This window comes from Primulina eburnea, chromosome 10, assembly GCF_022965805.1.
Source record: "Primulina eburnea isolate SZY01 chromosome 10, ASM2296580v1, whole genome shotgun sequence".
In the NCBI taxonomy this organism is placed as follows: domain Eukaryota; kingdom Viridiplantae; phylum Streptophyta; class Magnoliopsida; order Lamiales; family Gesneriaceae; genus Primulina; species Primulina eburnea.
This window is the reverse complement of record NC_133110.1, coordinates 7,109,550-7,126,705: the sequence shown is the minus strand read 5'-3', so window position 1 is coordinate 7,126,705 and position 17,156 is coordinate 7,109,550. Positions and strand designations below refer to the sequence as shown.

The 17,156-nt window shown below is 33.1% G+C and overlaps 2 protein-coding genes and 1 pseudogene across 2 annotated transcripts; 2 read left to right on the top strand and 1 right to left on the bottom strand.

Annotated features, from left to right (window-relative positions):
* The first annotated feature begins 103 nt into the window (after positions 1-103).
* On the top strand, positions 104-3,636 carry LOC140802981 (probable arabinosyltransferase ARAD1; annotated as a pseudogene).
* LOC140802982 (replication factor C subunit 3-like) lies at positions 3,381-8,982 on the bottom strand. Its single transcript, XM_073158639.1, is given in 12 exon segments — positions 3,381-3,730; positions 4,249-4,294; positions 4,805-4,879; positions 4,980-5,049; positions 5,695-5,793; positions 5,888-6,024; positions 6,703-6,783; positions 6,785-6,885; positions 7,128-7,296; positions 8,213-8,245; positions 8,488-8,598; positions 8,715-8,982. Coding segments are annotated over 12 exon segments (1,065 nt in total). The 5' UTR covers positions 8,799-8,982; the 3' UTR covers positions 3,381-3,671.
* A 2,364-nt stretch (positions 8,983-11,346) lies between these two features.
* Positions 11,347-11,879, top strand: LOC140842767 (stigma-specific STIG1-like protein 1). Its single transcript, XM_073210896.1, has one exon. The coding sequence runs from the start codon at positions 11,403-11,405 to the stop codon at positions 11,877-11,879; it is 477 nt and encodes a 158-aa protein (XP_073066997.1). The 5' UTR covers positions 11,347-11,402.
* Positions 11,880-17,156: the final 5,277 nt, after the last annotated feature.

The window sequence follows — 17,156 nt, the reverse complement described above, 5'->3', positions numbered from 1 at the left end:
GCAATTGTTCTATAATTTTTATTAAAATAAAATGATATATTAAAATTTATATTGTGTTTCTCAAATTCATAGAAACCAAGCTTTTAATGCAAGGGAGGCCGCTTCTTCCGAGACCCCCCTATTCACACGCTGCGTAAAAAAGAATCAAACTTTTTTATTTCTTGAAAGAAGAAAATAAGGAATCATCTTTTTCAATAAAGCAAGGGAAAACCGAAATCACCAAAGAAAGACGCACATGATTGGAATTTGGAGGTCATTTTTATAAACATTCACACCCCCCTTAGTTTTGTGATTTTCTTGGTGCTCGGCTCGTTTCCCCTTCTTTGACCTTTTCTTTTTCTATCTCCTTGCCGTTCTTTTTCCGTTTCCCAGATGTATGTTGCTCTCTAGCTTATTTCTTGAATGTTTTCGTTGGGTTAACTGTTTGAAACCAAACGCCATCTGGGTTTTGTTGCTTGTTGCATTTTCCATCCGAGGAATCCCCCTTTTGCTAAATATCAGCTCTTTTCTGTTCTGCTCCGAATCACTGTTTATGTAGGAATATCTGATTTGTTATATCAGATTCTTTATTGTGTTGGGTTATCTGGTCTCAATGCATGCAACCTAATTTACAATGTGATTCTTGATGAAGTGTTCTGCGTTTGAGCATATTTCTTTCCCTTTTCTACGAGTAGATTTTCTCTTAATTTCCAGTCTTTTTAATCATAGGAATCGAGGGAGCAACGGTGTTTGAAGTTTGGTTCGATCTTGCTCCAACTTTTAATGAATTTAGACTTATTGGGGATAGAATGTCGAAAATGGGGTTCTTTGCTCATAGATATTTGTTCCTTTTTTTCTTATTAACATCAGCAGTGTTTATATTATCTTGGTTGTTAGTGTTAAGGTCGACTGGCCGGGCTTATTCTATTGACTATACCAAGCTTCTTTCCATGGCAAAAAATAGTAATATTGACGTCAACCAACCAACCAGAGCTTTGATTAATAAAGAAGCTGTAATCTTGAGTAGCAATTCAAAAAAATGTGATTCTAGTGAGCATATTCTCAAGGTTTTCATGTATGACTTGCCATCAGAGTTCCATTTTAATCTGTTGGGTTGGAATGGCCGGGGAAGGGGTATTGTTTGGCCGGATGTTCGTTCTGAGGTGCCTGACTACCCTGGTGGATTGAATTTGCAGCATAGCATAGAATATTGGCTGACTTTAGACCTATTGAACTCTGAATTTACCAAAGATTTGGGAGGCCGCATTGCTATTAGAGTACATAATTCTAGTGAAGCTGATGCTGTGTTTGTTCCCTTCTTTTCATCCATTTGCTATAATAGGTACTCAAAACTGAAGCCAAACCAGAAAAGGAGTGCTAATAGTTTATTACAGGAGAAATTGGTTACTTTTTTGATGGCTCAGGATGAATGGAAAAGATCTGGTGGAAATGATCATATAATTATTGCCCACCATCCGAATAGCCTTTTAGAAGCTAGAACAAAGCTCTCGCCTGCAATATTTATTCTTTCAGATTTCGGACGGTATCCTCCAACTATTGCTAACGTTGAGAAGGATGTAATTGCGCCTTACAGGCATGTTGTTGGAAGTTATACGGATGATGCATCCGATTTTGATACTCGCAAGACGATTGCTCTATTTCCAAGGGGCTATTTATCGAAAAGATGTAAGAAACCTTTGTTACTTAGACATATGTTTGTATTTATGAGGCAAAATACTTGTATATTTTACATGCAGCTTCTGGTTCTTAAAACTTATGTCCCATAAGATTTTAGTTCTTGGTTATAGGCTAAACTTTGTTTGATTAGAAACTAAGGCTTTGATTTTTGTGGTGTCGTCTTGTTTATCAAATCATACTTGGTATTTAAGTTACAACCGTGGTGATAGTGATGTAGTTGAAAGGATAGGACTGGAATTTATTTTGAATGATTTGTACCCTATTTTCATGTTGGCATAGTCAACAAACTTTAGTCGAGAATCAAGGTGCTTGATTTTTTTTCTTGCTGAGGATGAGTATCACTTTTTTCCCTTATGAAACACATTAAGAATCTTTTTCCCCCTCTTTTTTGGCGTTGATGAAGAAGATGTTCATTCTTTTAACTGTTCTTGTTTGTTTGGAAGATATTTTATTATATTTGTCTTGGCCATATGCATAACCTTCTGCCAAGATCCAATGGCATTATTTGTAGTTACTTTAATTTTCAGTCTTAAAATGAATCGAGCAGTATGACACTGCCGTTTTTTGTGTGTTGAGAATTTGATTATGCTTGTGGTAAATTGCCGAATTAGTATGATATTTTACTCATTCTTGGAACAGTTGGCTAATTAGCTTCAGAATTTCTTTAATCGAACAAACACTTTCTTGGCTACTTCCAGGGCGGAGTAATTCGTCAAGAGTTGTATTACATGCTGAAAAATGAAAAGGATGTGCACTTTGCCTTCGGAAGTGTTCAAAAAGATGGTATCAAACAAGCTTCCACGGGTATGCGCTCATCCAAATTCTGCCTCAACATAGCAGGCGACACTCCATCATCAAACCGTCTATTTGATGCCATAGCTAGCCACTGTGTACCTGTCATTATCAGTGATGAAATTGAGCTGCCATACGAAGATGTTCTTGACTATTCAGAATTCTGCGTATTTGTCCGTACATCTGATGCTCTCAAAGAAAAGTTCCTACTAAACCTCGTCAGGAACATTACCAAGGAGGACTGGACCAGAATGTGGGGAAGGCTACAAGAAGTTGAAAACTTTTATAAGTTTCAGTATCCATCACAAGCAAATGATGCTGTCCAGATGATATGGCAGGCTGTTTCGCGAAAGGTTCCTGCTGTCAGGCTAAAAATTCACAAGGCTGGTCGTTTTTTTCGAGCAATCACCCCTAGAGAAGAAGGGATTAAGTCTGTTGCTGTACCTAGAAATCTATCATAATTGGTTATCTGGCTTCATGGTGTCAGATGCTTAGCTCCATCCGCGTTTTGAAGATGGAAATAGCGGAGTATCAATCATAGATGAGAATGGTAAGACGCAAGTTTTGGGAAGTATTAATCTATTTGTTCATTCTTTTTGCCAAAGGGTTACTCAATTTTGTAAGTTCTAGCCTCTGGGATAGCATAGCTTTCTTTGTTAAATGAATTGTTGGGAAGAACCAAGCATATCCTGCATCTTCGTTATGTTTGTTGCAAGCATTTCACTTGGTTAATCTTAATCATTGTAAATTGTTCAAGGCCACATGCATCGTTCGGTCGTTCCAGATTGCTGAAAAATGCGTCAAGGCTGATAAAACTTAATTTTCAGAATTATTAAAAATGAAATTTAAAACATATACATATATTCTATTTATCCTTCTATAACCTCCAAATTTAAACTTTGATTGAGCTCTGAACATTCAAATTGGCTTAAGAGATGAGGACGAAGCCAAAATCAGTGCCAGAGATTGTGAAACTGCGAAAGCAAGAGTTTGAGAATAAAATAGATACAACCAAAATATTTCCGGAAGTGGGTTTGTCAAGATTGAGAATAAAATAGATACTGACTAAAACATTTCTGGAATTGGGGTTGTCAAAGATCAAGAACTGCAAAGCTTCGACCAAAAGCAAGCAACTCAAATTTGACGCAAAGTGAGGATGAAATAGGCCGCAAGAGAAACCTCGATGCATTTGTCTCTCAAGTTCAACCAAACGTCTCGATAAGGAAACCTTTGTAGATGCTCATAAACTTGGCCACAAAAGCTGCAAGATAAATCAAGTAAATAAGAGGAAACCTTTGCAGATGTTCATAAAATTGGCCATAAAAGCTGCGAGCATTAGCTTCAGCGGGAAACTGCTAATCTCTATATTCCTAACATTGCTATAGACTGTAAGATCAAGTCCGTGTAATGATACGGAATGAAAGTAACCAATAAGCATGAATTAAACGTGTGGAGGATAAGATATCCTTCCGATTAAAAATCAAATGATGCAACTGCTCAGATGGATTTTGATAAATAAAAACGATGCACATTGTGTCACAACTAGATGATTTATTATAACATCAGAGGTTACGTAGGGATAATGGCCAAGTGAGGTACGGTTTCACAAAGGAGATTATCATAAAGTAAAGAATTGCTGGCTAGGCAAGCGTCCTCTACTAAGAGATTTGATAAGCAAGCTGCTTCACCAGGAAAAAAATGGAGCTTTATAGATTTTTAACCTATTAGCAAAATGGCAATATTCGTTCTTATATTACTGAAGATAAACGCACGACATACCTTCAAGATGAAATATTGCTTTCTGGCCAAGACGTAATCTGTGTTCCTGAGAATAAGAAGTTTACTTTAAATATATAAACAAGTAATTCCTGGTACAGAATTTTACAACATTATACTATTTCTCTTAATCATCAGGCACAAAAAATCATTGATGAAATGCATTAACAGACGGTATTTTAGTCTCCTTTTTCAATATGGTTGAAGTATTTTAATCATTAGAACATAGCACTGGTAGTAAGATTTTGTTGGCAGTACAAGTACTACATGTGGATATGATAATGAACACAAGAATTGGGAATTACGGCCTCGAACACTAAAATTAAAATAAACTGCCAAATTAGTTTTCCTGACGAAGAATTTAACAAAAAGAACTAAACCAGCAAGGACAAAATAACTTCAGGGAAGCATCCCTACAATAGCTAAAATTGAGATGCTTTTTAATTATGGAAAAAAGCAAAACCAAACAGAAATGGGCCAACCTGATACTCCAGAGCACGAGAATTAGATTTTTAGACAAATGACACAAGAAACCATGGACAAGACTCTTTTAACTTACATAATATGCAGCCCAATGAGAGATCTCATGCTTTAGTTCAGAATCCAATTTCTTCAACAGTTCATAAACCAACCTCTGAAGAAAAATAAAAAATACTCAAATCGTAACTGCAAATATGCTTCATAGAGTTGTTCAACTTGGGGTAGAGGTAATAAAGAAAGCAGAATATTGGAACCTTTAAAATAATCTCTGGAGGAATGCAATTAATGAGTAGTTCGTACAGCTTTCCTCGAACCTCAAACAACCTACAAAAGTAACTCAAATTAAAAATAACCGCCGGAACATAAACAGTAAACCAAAACACCACAGCATAAACACACAAAACTGGCGACAGGAAAGGAATCAATGCATTAACCGGGCTACATCATTATGGTATAGGTTTTTTCTGCAGTTACATTAAGTTCATTCAACTAAGCTAATCCTGCGCTTTACCGAATCAAATGGCCCGCAGATAACACATTCCTTTAGTGCAGTTAGTTTAGTTTTTTCCACTATAAATGTACCACAAGAATCATTTGGCTCCCAACATTCAGAAAGAACCTCATACGACAGAGGGTCAGATATATACAAAAAAAGGAAACACAAATATTGTGATGATAAAAATCCATGCTAGGATAGCACTCTAAGCACATAGTTTAACAGAAGTTTTATCTGTAAACATGGATATTACAGTGTACATAAATCAACACAGATTAAGTTCATCCCTTCAACATAATTTATACTTCCTTGTCATCGACACTACGCATCTTTTACTTAAACAATGTCAAATCACAAGTTTAAGTACACATTTAGACCACAAATCGTTAGAGAAACAGTAAGCCGTAAGGTGATCCAAATGAGCACAGTTCCAGAAACAAAACATCCTTGAGTTAAGAAATGTAATGCCAAACCGTTTAGGACTCTGCTCCTTGAATATGCTTGATGCTATTTCAGAAACGTATTCCTCCCAATCCATTGGGGGTATCACTTGATTGTTTGTGAAAGGGTACCTTAAAAAAAGTGTACACCCACAATTTTAATGCTTAATGTAGAATAGCTTATTAACCTAGCTGCATTCAAAATTAAAGTAAAATGCAACTCAACTGTTGGACACGACAAGTTTCAAACAACAATATTGCCCTCCTCATACTCCTATTAGATTGCTGGGCTATGCGATCAGTAAATCCAGAAGGCAGTTGCAGCCCTTCTTTCTTGCCAATGAATTCCAACACCTTCACAATCTGATGGTGAAAATGAATAGTTAATACAAGCAAATAACAGAAAAGGTCAAGATGTAAGAGAAAAAATTAGACGAACTGATCTACTGTTTAGAATATTAATTGACATGTATAGTAGACTATATTTAAGATGAATATTACCTGTATGATAGTTGTGATCAATCTCTAAATCATGTTTAAAATTGCTCTGAACAGTATAATACAGTTCAAACAACATACATGATGAGAAACACCAAGGACATTTTTACTCGATAAAATAGTGCTCAACTAATTTCAGACAGAAAATAATGATAATTTAAAAAAAAAATCAGATGGCAAAGAGACTCATGCAGCACCATACTGACTGCAGAGGGAAGAAAAATCATGATAGTAGAAACCATATAAAGAAATTTAACAGCAGTCTCTTTAGACAGGTAAAAGAGAGAAACAAAACATACAGAAAACTGAAGCTTTAATTATTCAAAATCAGCACAAGAAAGTAGAAACATCCAATATAAGTGCTAAAAAAGATTTAAAAACATTGAACCCTTGTTCACTAAGCAGAGAATAAAAACATCAAAGTACATGCATAATATACTTCCTACATTTAGTTTAATTCACTCCAACGTCATAGAGAAAATAGCAAGATCCTCATGAGGCTATTGTTTACGGAGCAACTAAAAACATTGAAAAGTCACCGACCTCCACTTCTGTTGGAGCGTTTATTCGCATGTTCAAACAACGAGAGCGGACAGCTTCAGTAACCTTGGAGGAACTGTTGCATGCAAAGAATTAGTCTACAAGATGCACTATATTTCTCCATTGTTCTTCGAAGAGAGTGCTGGGCTTCTCTTGAGAGTTTGTCAACCTCATTTAGCACTAGAACTACAGGTCAACATAACTTGTCATCAACCAAAAGAGATTTTATAAAATATTATGCAATCAAAGCCAATTCATTTCCTTTCAAGTTATCCAAGAACAAAGAACTTACCGAATTTACTTTTTCTATAACTGTAATCTTTCAATCCAGAATCCAAAGGACAGTGATTTAGAAATAGCAATAGAATGAATGAATAGATAATGTCCTCTTATTCCAAGAATGACATAATTGACATAAAAAGAACTACCTTTGAAACCTTTTTTCCCTTTAGTGTCAATAGGTCGAGTTTTGGCCATTTCCTTAATTATTTCTTGAACTACGTATCGGTCTTGAAAACCTGCATCACTGGGATTGAGTTCCACATGGTGTGTGCTTGACAAAGTTGTAAGCTCTACTTCGATAGATCTGGTTCCAGCCTGGGCACAAATCATCAATTTTCAGGGCAGCCAATCAATAGAGATGCACGGAAGTAATTTATTGTGATACCAACAATTGAGACAGCTTAGTTTTCATTCTATTATTTAAACTAAAAGTGCTGAAACTAGTGACATCATTGGTTACATGCAAGGGAGATGGTAAACGGAGACTTGCTCAGAATAGTCACATGGTTTTTTAGCCTTCTCAATATCCTATCACAACTTGAACCAAAATATGAATGATCTTACAAACAATGGTACTAACCTCCCGCATCTTCTTACTGGTAGAAGGTTTAATAACTTCTCTCACTCTGCTTCTAATATCCCTCATTCAAGTTTTCAAACTAAAGGGAGATTACATTCCGAAACTAAAGTAACAATATGATTCAAAAGTAACAATTGCCTAAGCGCCTACTTGAGAACTCTAAAAGCCGGTTGAGATTGAATTGTCTTTAAATCTTTCACGACATGTGTAAATTGCAAGCCTGATTTGACTCAAATTGAATAGTGAAATATCTTTCTGATTTTACGAATACTGAAAATTCTTTTGAACACTACTAACGAATCATATAGGAACATCTTATGCAACATGTTAGTCTATATACCATTTATTGGAATAATTGGAAATCAAGATAAACGGAAACCAACTAATATTAGGTAAAGTAGTCAAAGTATGCCAACTTCTTTCAACGACACATAAAAGTAGCTGGACTAGAGATTTCCAAAGAGGTCCTTAGCATTTGACCAATAACACCTATTTTCAGAAAACCAGTAGTTTTTTGAGGAAAGAAATTATCCTTATTCTCCAGAGTCACAAACTAAAACGAACTGCAGTATTTACACATGCATGTGAGTGTTTAATGGAATAGTTATAAACCAATTCATATAATATCAACAGTGAGATGGAAAAACTTACATCAACTTTCCAGTTCTTGTTCTCTACTTTCACCTGCACGGCAACATGTAAAATTATCAAGATAAAGTTACTTCCATTCAACTAAACTTCCAATTGTAGAGGATAAGTAGCGCATCAAAATTTTAAATCTCTCGCCTCAGGGACAAAAAAAAAAAAAATCAAATTAAACTACAGAACACCGGAAAAGCAACTTGAAAATGAGAACATTTTTTGTTCATTGACAAAATTCAATTGAACAAACAAATACACCGAAACCAGGAATATCGAAATTGTACCTTGTCCGCGCCAGGACCAAACATTTGTCTAAGAAGGGCCATGATAAGGGTCTTCTTACCGGACCCGGAAGGTCCATAGAACAGCAAATGGGGGCAATCTTGCTCCATCACCTATAATTAACCCCAAACAGACAAATTTAATCACCCAAAACAAATCAATTTCACAATTGTTCTCTCAAATCAGATATTTTTTAAAAAAAACAACTTGATCTATAACAACGACTTACCAATTTCTTGAGGTTTTGTGCGATTTCTTCATGGACTATAACCTTGTCTAGGGATTTGGGACGATACTTATCAACCCACAACATCTTCTTCTTCCTCTTCAACACTTGAACACACAAGCCCACGCGCTCTCACGGGCACTTAAGAGTGAAGATGAATGAAAGCAGAGAGACGTGGATGGCGGGAATGGAGTGGTGAAGTACAAGTTCACAGCCGAAGACCTACTCAGTGAAGTCGCTAATTCATAACAGCGACTTAAAGTAAAAAGCTTTTTCAAATTTTCCTTTTAATTGCTCCAAAAAGCGTGTGTTTCGTAAATTTTGAGACAAGGTACATTACGTGGATAATTACATATTAACTACTGAAGTACACATGTGTGTGTGACTTAACATATGAATATTATGTATGGTATATGTGTAATTTTTCTTTTGAAGTAATATATTTGATTTATTAGTTTAGTTTAATTGTTCGTCCGCAGATACGGAGATATGATTTAAAATTACCTGAAGTTGGCTTCATCCTGTGTTAGTTAGAGTGAATATTCGGCTAAAACCGAAATGAACTTAATAAAATCGAATCATCGACAAACTAAATCGAATACACTGAACTTTACTACAAAGCATAATGAACCAAACTGAAAAAATCAGTTATTTGGGTTGGAAATCGAATTAATCGAATTTATATAATTTTTTAAAAAATATAAAGTTTTAATTAAAAATTTAATATAAAAACCGAATTAAATAAATTTAAAAAATATAAAGTTTTATAATAATTTTTATTAAATGAAAGCAGAGCGGGTTGATACGTTGTTATACAGTATCAATAAAATAATTTCACATTTTAAGTGAAATTCCAAAACTAACCCTCAAATAACAAAGATGAAAAAATTAAACAGATTATATTAATACTGCCATTTTCAACATATTTTTTAACTTCCTGCAACTTTTGATAACTTCCCTCCCACTATTTTTTCAAGTAGTGTGTTGAATTTTTGATTGCCTATAATTTTGTTTACAACTTTCTAAATTTTATTAGATATATTTATATATATATATATATACACACACACACACACATACTTAATTTGGCCTGTCACAATATATCAAGTAATTTTTGAATTGTCTCTAATGAGTTTGGACTTTTATATTAATTAACTTCAACAAGATAGAGCAAGCGATTTGGATCCTCTATCGTGATATTATTTATAAATGATCTTTCAGACCGATCCATATTGTTATACGAATTTCAAAAGTTTTCAGATGAATTGAGATCATCTATTGATGATGATCTTATATAAAAAAAACGCACAACACAACATGTTATACGTGTTTACCGACGTAGATAATCCAAATCCTATAGCAAGGTGAAAGGTTCAAAAAATCCTTATTACGAAGAGCCCCAAATATTTCGTTATAATTTGAATATTTGGTGATATTTTTTGCTTAACACTTGATCGACCAAACATGCATGCATGTTTATATCTCAAGTACTATCTCCGGTTGCTCTTAGACGAAACTTTTTTCTGTTAAATTATAAATACTATTATTGAATCACATATAATAGGGTAAGAATATCGAAAAATTAAATTTTTCTTTTACTACAGTTTTCTAGCTACAAGAAAAAATGCTTATAGTGACATTCATATTTTGTCATCATATTCAATATTTAGTGACATTTAAGTTTTAGTGACACCTCCAACAAATGTCGTCTATTCCAATGTCGTCTTAAACTTCCTGACATTTTTTAATGTCATTATAAGATGTTAATGACAACATCATACGTGTTACTAATTATTCATATAATGATAATTTTAAATGTCAGGAAAACTCATGTTTTAAAGACATTTATACATGTCTTGCTATTATAGCAATAATGACAAATTTATATGTCAGTTAACATAATTTATAATGACAACTAAAAGTGTCGTGTATATTATTTATAGTGACAATAAAAAATGTCACTAATGATATGTTAAAAGGTTAATTTAAAATGTCTCATTATGTAATCTGTAATGACACTTACAAATGTCTTCTATACTAGTATATAAGGATATAGAAAATTGTCATTAATAGTTGTTTATAATGACTTTTTGAAATGTCTCCATATGAGTTTTACAATGACATTTTTTATGTACATGATTTAATGTTCTATTGTGACATAAAAAATGTCATATTTTATGAAATGCAATCGATTTTCAATATTTTCATGATATAATATTCAAGGATATAACAAATTAACATAAATACAAATAGAAAATTTTAAAATAGAAATTAAATTGCTAATCAATAATTGTCATTAATTTTACAATCATTAATGTGTAAGACCGATATGAATGTTAGATGGGATACAAGCTATCGGGCTCATCCCAAACTTCGAACCTCGATATTAATTGCAAGCCGGATGAGCTACAAAACATCGGCAAAATTGAAGAAATTATAAGGTTGTGGTAAGTATTAAACAACACATTAGCTAATTTTACTCATGAATCTTCTTAGAACACACTCCATGCACCTGCAAATTATTAAATGAAACCCGAGAGCCTTTTTAGCTTCTATACCACAATTCCCGCGTCAACTCTTTTCCCTCCACACAGTGATAGCATTGCGTCCCATTAATAACTCTTTACTCAAATTCTTCATTTCTCCACAAAGTAGATCAAACTCCATTGATCCTATTCCACCTTCAAAACCATGAAGGTGATCATCAAAGTAATCTCAAGTCTCGCAGCCATAACCATGGCCGTAACCCTAATTCTCACCACCACCCGGAACTCCGACATTTCACGACGTCAACAGCCAACACACCCCTCGGGACTGGATTTCCTCGAAAGGGAACCGGACGTTTCCACGAAAAGGGTGAGCCGATTTCTCGAGCAAAAGGGTTTGCCTAAGCTGAGGGCCGCTGATCAGTGCAAGAAAGATAAAGAAAAGTGTGATCTCATTTCTGGAAATGGAAGGAACGCAACTTGTTGCAATAACAAGTGCATTGATCTGTGGTACGACAAAAACAACTGCGGAGCGTGCAAGAAGAAATGCGACTTTACGGACGAGTGTTGTAGAGGGGAATGTGTGAATCTCGCGTTCGACAAGAGACACTGCGGGTTTTGCCATAACAGATGCAAGATGACTCCCGGATACTGCATATTCGGGATTTGCGATTACGCGTAATTGTTTACGGGATAATCTTTGCCGCAAAATCAAGGTCTTTCTTGGCCTTTCTTATTTTATTTATATAAATTATATACCACATCCGATAAATTTCTTGGTTTCTATATAAATATTTATACATATTTAGTTGTTGTAAATTTAAATATTCGAAGATTAATACAAAGTTTTCACAGTAAAATAAGATGAGAAATTAATGACTGAGAATATGTACAAGAAGTCGTGTTTGTTTTAATCATTCAAGAGATTTGGTTCTAATTTTTTTTAAAAAAAAATAGATAATGATACTATCAATTGTGGCTAGAACATGAAATTTTATCATTTCCGAAAATAATTTTATTATTGTGTATATTTTATTGAAATCCAAAATAATATATTTTCAAACTTTAAAATACCTATTTGAGAGAAGAAGAAAAAAAGATTTTGATTTTCTTGAACGAATTAAAATTCTATTCCTTGTCTGTGATTTTTTTAAACATTAATTGTTACTTGGGTAATTAATTAGATAAATTTTTTTAAAAAAATAGCAGGTATGTGATTTCCCTTTTTTTTCTTCTGGAAATTACCAGTTTTCTTCATTTTGAGCAGAAATTTCATCCCATTAAACAAGTCTAACACATCACACATGCACTTTCTTTAGTATAATATAATGAAATAACATTCAATATCAATATTTATAATTATAAAAAACACAAAATATATCGAAAATAAAGTTTATAAAAACATAAATATTATTATTTTTTATAGAACAAAAAAATCGAACTATCTATTGCATGTATACACAATGTGAAACCACACAAATTTAAATATAATCTGAAACTAACTAACTATAGAGTTTTCACAATCTACCATCTTAGTTTTGATCTGAAACCAATTCGAAATCTTACATAACCATGTATTTCGTTTTAGAGTAGGTCTCTTGTGACACGGTCTCACGAATCTTTATCTATGAGACGGGTCAACTCTACCGATATTCACAATAAAAAGTAATACTCTTAGTATAAAAAATAATATTTTTTCATGGATGACCCAAATAAGAGATCCGTCTCACAAAATAAGACCCGTGAGAATGTCTCACACAAGTTTTTGCATTCGTTTTATATACATAAAAATGATTCGAATCGATTTTATTATTTTCGGATTATCTTGTTACTTCCTACGCTGGTCTCTGTGACCCTGTTAATTAATTTCAATGGCTCTGTAGACATAAATCGCGCCAGAGCGACTTTAATCAAATCACCTTACTATAAAATTGGATTTTGGTCAAAATGTGGTTAGTTCCTAGACATTTTTTGTTGAATACGCGTGCAAGTTGTAAATGAAAGAGCTTCAAATTGATTTGCAAGTAAAGTTGGCGACAAATCTCTTTGACAATTAATTATTTTTATACATTTCGTAATTAAATAAGAAAAAGATTACATTGCTTCAAGGAGAAAATCACATGCCTTTCCATCGTAGGAAAGGCATCATGTGGTGTGCTGACCAATCAAGGATCTCCATGTGTCATGTGAGATTAAAAGTTTGTGCTAATTATTTTAATTTGGATGTATTTAAATTTATAACTTTCCCGTAATATTTATTTGGAAAAATGACTCTTTTGCTAGAACATGTAATAGGTTGTATGGTGATATTTTAATATACAAATGTCATCTTAATTTACTAAGTAGAGTAATAGAAACTATTGTTTGAGTTGATGTGCGGTTTTAAAATTTTGAATTGTATCATTATCGGCTATAACTTTTGGTAAAATTCTATCATTGGTATCAGAGTAAAAGATTTCGAGTTCGATTCTTACTTTGAAAGAATGTAATTAATGAGTGAGAGATTGTTGAGTGCAATAATTATCTCTACTTGGTAAAACAATCGATACATAGTGCTTGAGTTGTCATACAATTTTAAAATTTTAATTACACTAATATCACCAGCTATATATAACACATTAGTAAATGTGTAATCGAGTATGAGCATTAATCACTCGCATCTTGATTTTTGAGTCATTAACTAGTTGCCATCACGTATATATATCTTTTTTATATATTAAAAAACCAAACTTGATATTATAGTAAATTTTAAAACTTTAAAACATTATTTTATAATATTTCTCTTATTGATAATATGATTACTAAAAAATACAAAATATAAATAAAGATAAAAAAATATATTCTATTACTTAGTTGTGGGTTAAAAATTTTCATCAAAATCGACATATGACGCCCTCAACAGACATAGATGTGCAGAGGAGCCTTTTTTGGGCGTCCCCGCGCGCCCAGGGCTGCTCAAGCAGTCGCAGGTGCGCAAGGGAAGGATTTTGGGGTGCCCTATGCACTCAATACATCTGGGCAGAAGCAAGCGTGCTGGAGCACGACTTTCGGGCCACCCCAACGCGTTCCGTATGGAATTTTGGAACTATTTTTATGGTTCAGGTTTATTCGGTTTGAGGAGATATAAGTTTATTAAATTGATTTTCATGATATTTTTATTATTACATAGAATATAAACTTAGTTTTCAGATTTTAGTTGTTAAAACGATTATATTTATTGTATTTATGATATAACCTTGTTTTTGTTTATACTGTACAACAAGCCTTGTTGTTTGACGATTATGTGATGGTTGAACAACGTCGGTCTCGGGTCGTGACATTTTATGTATATATACGTACAGGGAGAAGACCATTTTTCAAAATTTCCCATTAATTTGAACCTTAACTTAAATTAAAGAAAATATAATTGATGTATCATGAAGTTATAATCCGATCACTGTAATTCGTTTTCTTATGATTTGGTCCTTGTATAGTTGTATTCCACTATTTTTGCTTGTGATTTATCTATGAACAATATTTTAGCTATGATAATAAATTATTAAAATATTTCGAAACTCATACTATATAATTGACGTTACATAATTCGTACTAATTTGGGTTAGCAACAGACTACATAGAAAAATAGCATTACATTAGGGAGAACTTGGGTAGATTGATTGGAATTCATGTAATTCGATTATAGTTTTATTGTTTATAATTAAATATTAATTATATTTTAAATATATATTTCACTTATTTACTTATTAGTGATTCAAATTAGTAGAATAGATTTCAGATGACATTGTTATTGGGTGAACTTAAAATTCATCTTAATTAACATAAAATATTATATAAATATTTAAAAATTAGATTTGAAGTTTATGGTTTTACTTCTCTGAACAACAAAAATTCATAAGAACATATTTAAAATTCATGGATTTTAAATCCATCAATCCAAACCCAACATTGGGGTTTTCTCTAATTTAATATATAGTATAATTTTGTTTGAAAGATCATATCACACTTCAAAAGTTTCAAATCCAAACAAACTTAAGTTCTTCCTTATTAAGTTTACAATTTAAATAAACAATATGTTGCTTTAACTAAGTGTATTTATCTTGTATTCATGCCACTACAAAAAAAAAAAAAAAAAAAAAGCGACTGTCTATAAAAAAAAAACTGTAGTAAAGCATCACAACGGTTTAAACTAAATCGTGGTTGCATCAGCTTCAAACGATAACCGCGTAACCTGCAACGATTTAGAAAAAAATTGTCCCAATCTTTTGCTACAGTTTAATAAAACATTGACAATGGTAGTTGACGCACTGGACAAACTCTAAAAGACATGTTCGTCCGAAAAAGTGTTATTTGTTAAACGCTCACTACTTCATCAACTAAAGATACCATGAGAGCTGGAAATTCAATATTCATTGCTCCAATCATTATTTTAGTTTAAAATAGAATCATTACTAAACGTTAATTAAGGGTTTAACTGAAGGCGACCAAGTCGGATTTGGATTCTCTACTGTGGTGAAAACACATCACCAATTGCTGTGCATTTTTTATACGAGATGATCACATGATCATCTCATTTAATCTGACAACTTTTTAAATTTACCTCATATGGTGTGATGTCCACAAGATGATCACGTGATCATCTCGTGTAAAAAAAATCATCTCGTGTAAAAAATATACAGCACTAAATGATGTGTTTTTAACATGGTTGAGGATCCAAATCCGACCAAGTCACCTAATAAAAGAGTAGGCATGTTGCCTGTTATAAGTAGAATCATTCATATTGGACTTTTGGGCTGGATTCACATCGATCCAGTTTTAACCCGGCCCAAATTAGTTACACGACAACCGGATTATGCGTAAATCGGGCTACTATTTTTTATGGGCAAAATAACCCAACACCAGATCCTTTAATGAAAAGATGCTAATGAGCCCAACCGGAGAACACGTTAATTTGGACAGAAGAATTCCAAATCCGATCGCAGATATGTTTATTACAATTAGATCTCAAACTCGAGATCTAGTCTCAAACTTATATATTTTATGTCAGATAAAATATAAACTGTTAGAAAAAATGCTAATAACAGTAGCGTAGAAACGAACTCGTAAAGATAAAGCAGTAACTGAAACAAGTGTGATGTTTACAGTAAGAATATCTTGCAAAGGAAATCAAAACCAAATCGAGGCCTGTAGTCAGCGGACGTCTGTTTTTCAGGATACAACAGGCAGACCAACAGTGATATCGTACAAATAACATATTTGTTTCACTCTCCCCAAATAATTATTGGGCACAACATATTTATCAACAAAGTAGTTGAGTAATGTCCCACTTTAGCTCATGTATGACAAATTCCTATTAATAGTAAAACCCCACCAATTAATATTACACGCCAAAAAAAAAACCTTGTAATAAGTTTGAAAAAATTAGAGGACACGTAGAAAACAATAATTCCATTCCTCAAAAAAATTAAATAAATAAAAGTTCATAGCAGAGGAGCTGACTGCTCTCACACTTGGGAAATTATTTTACATATATTTTGAAATATAATAATATTATTCGAATTATTTTGAAGTTTTTTTTATTTGAATTACTTTTTTTCCATTTTACCATTTTTTTTGCCCAAATTGAAATATGATCCCTCGTTAATTTTTATAATTGTGCAAGCACACAACTCGTGTATCGTTTTACTTGTAATAACAATTAGACAAAAGGGGAGACATACTAGACATTTTGGTTCTTTCTTTTGCGCACACAATACATGATGATGGACACTTTTGGTTTGTGTTGCCATACACACCATGTGGGATGCTGTAGACCTGATGGCTTTGTGCTGGTGAAGGTCTCTTTCGATACAATTTTTTTTCTTTTTTATAATCGACGTTTTCTCAAATTATATAATAATGTGTAGAATCGATCACTTGCCGTTTTAGCAAAAAAAAAATTATAATCGGTGATAGTCTTGCA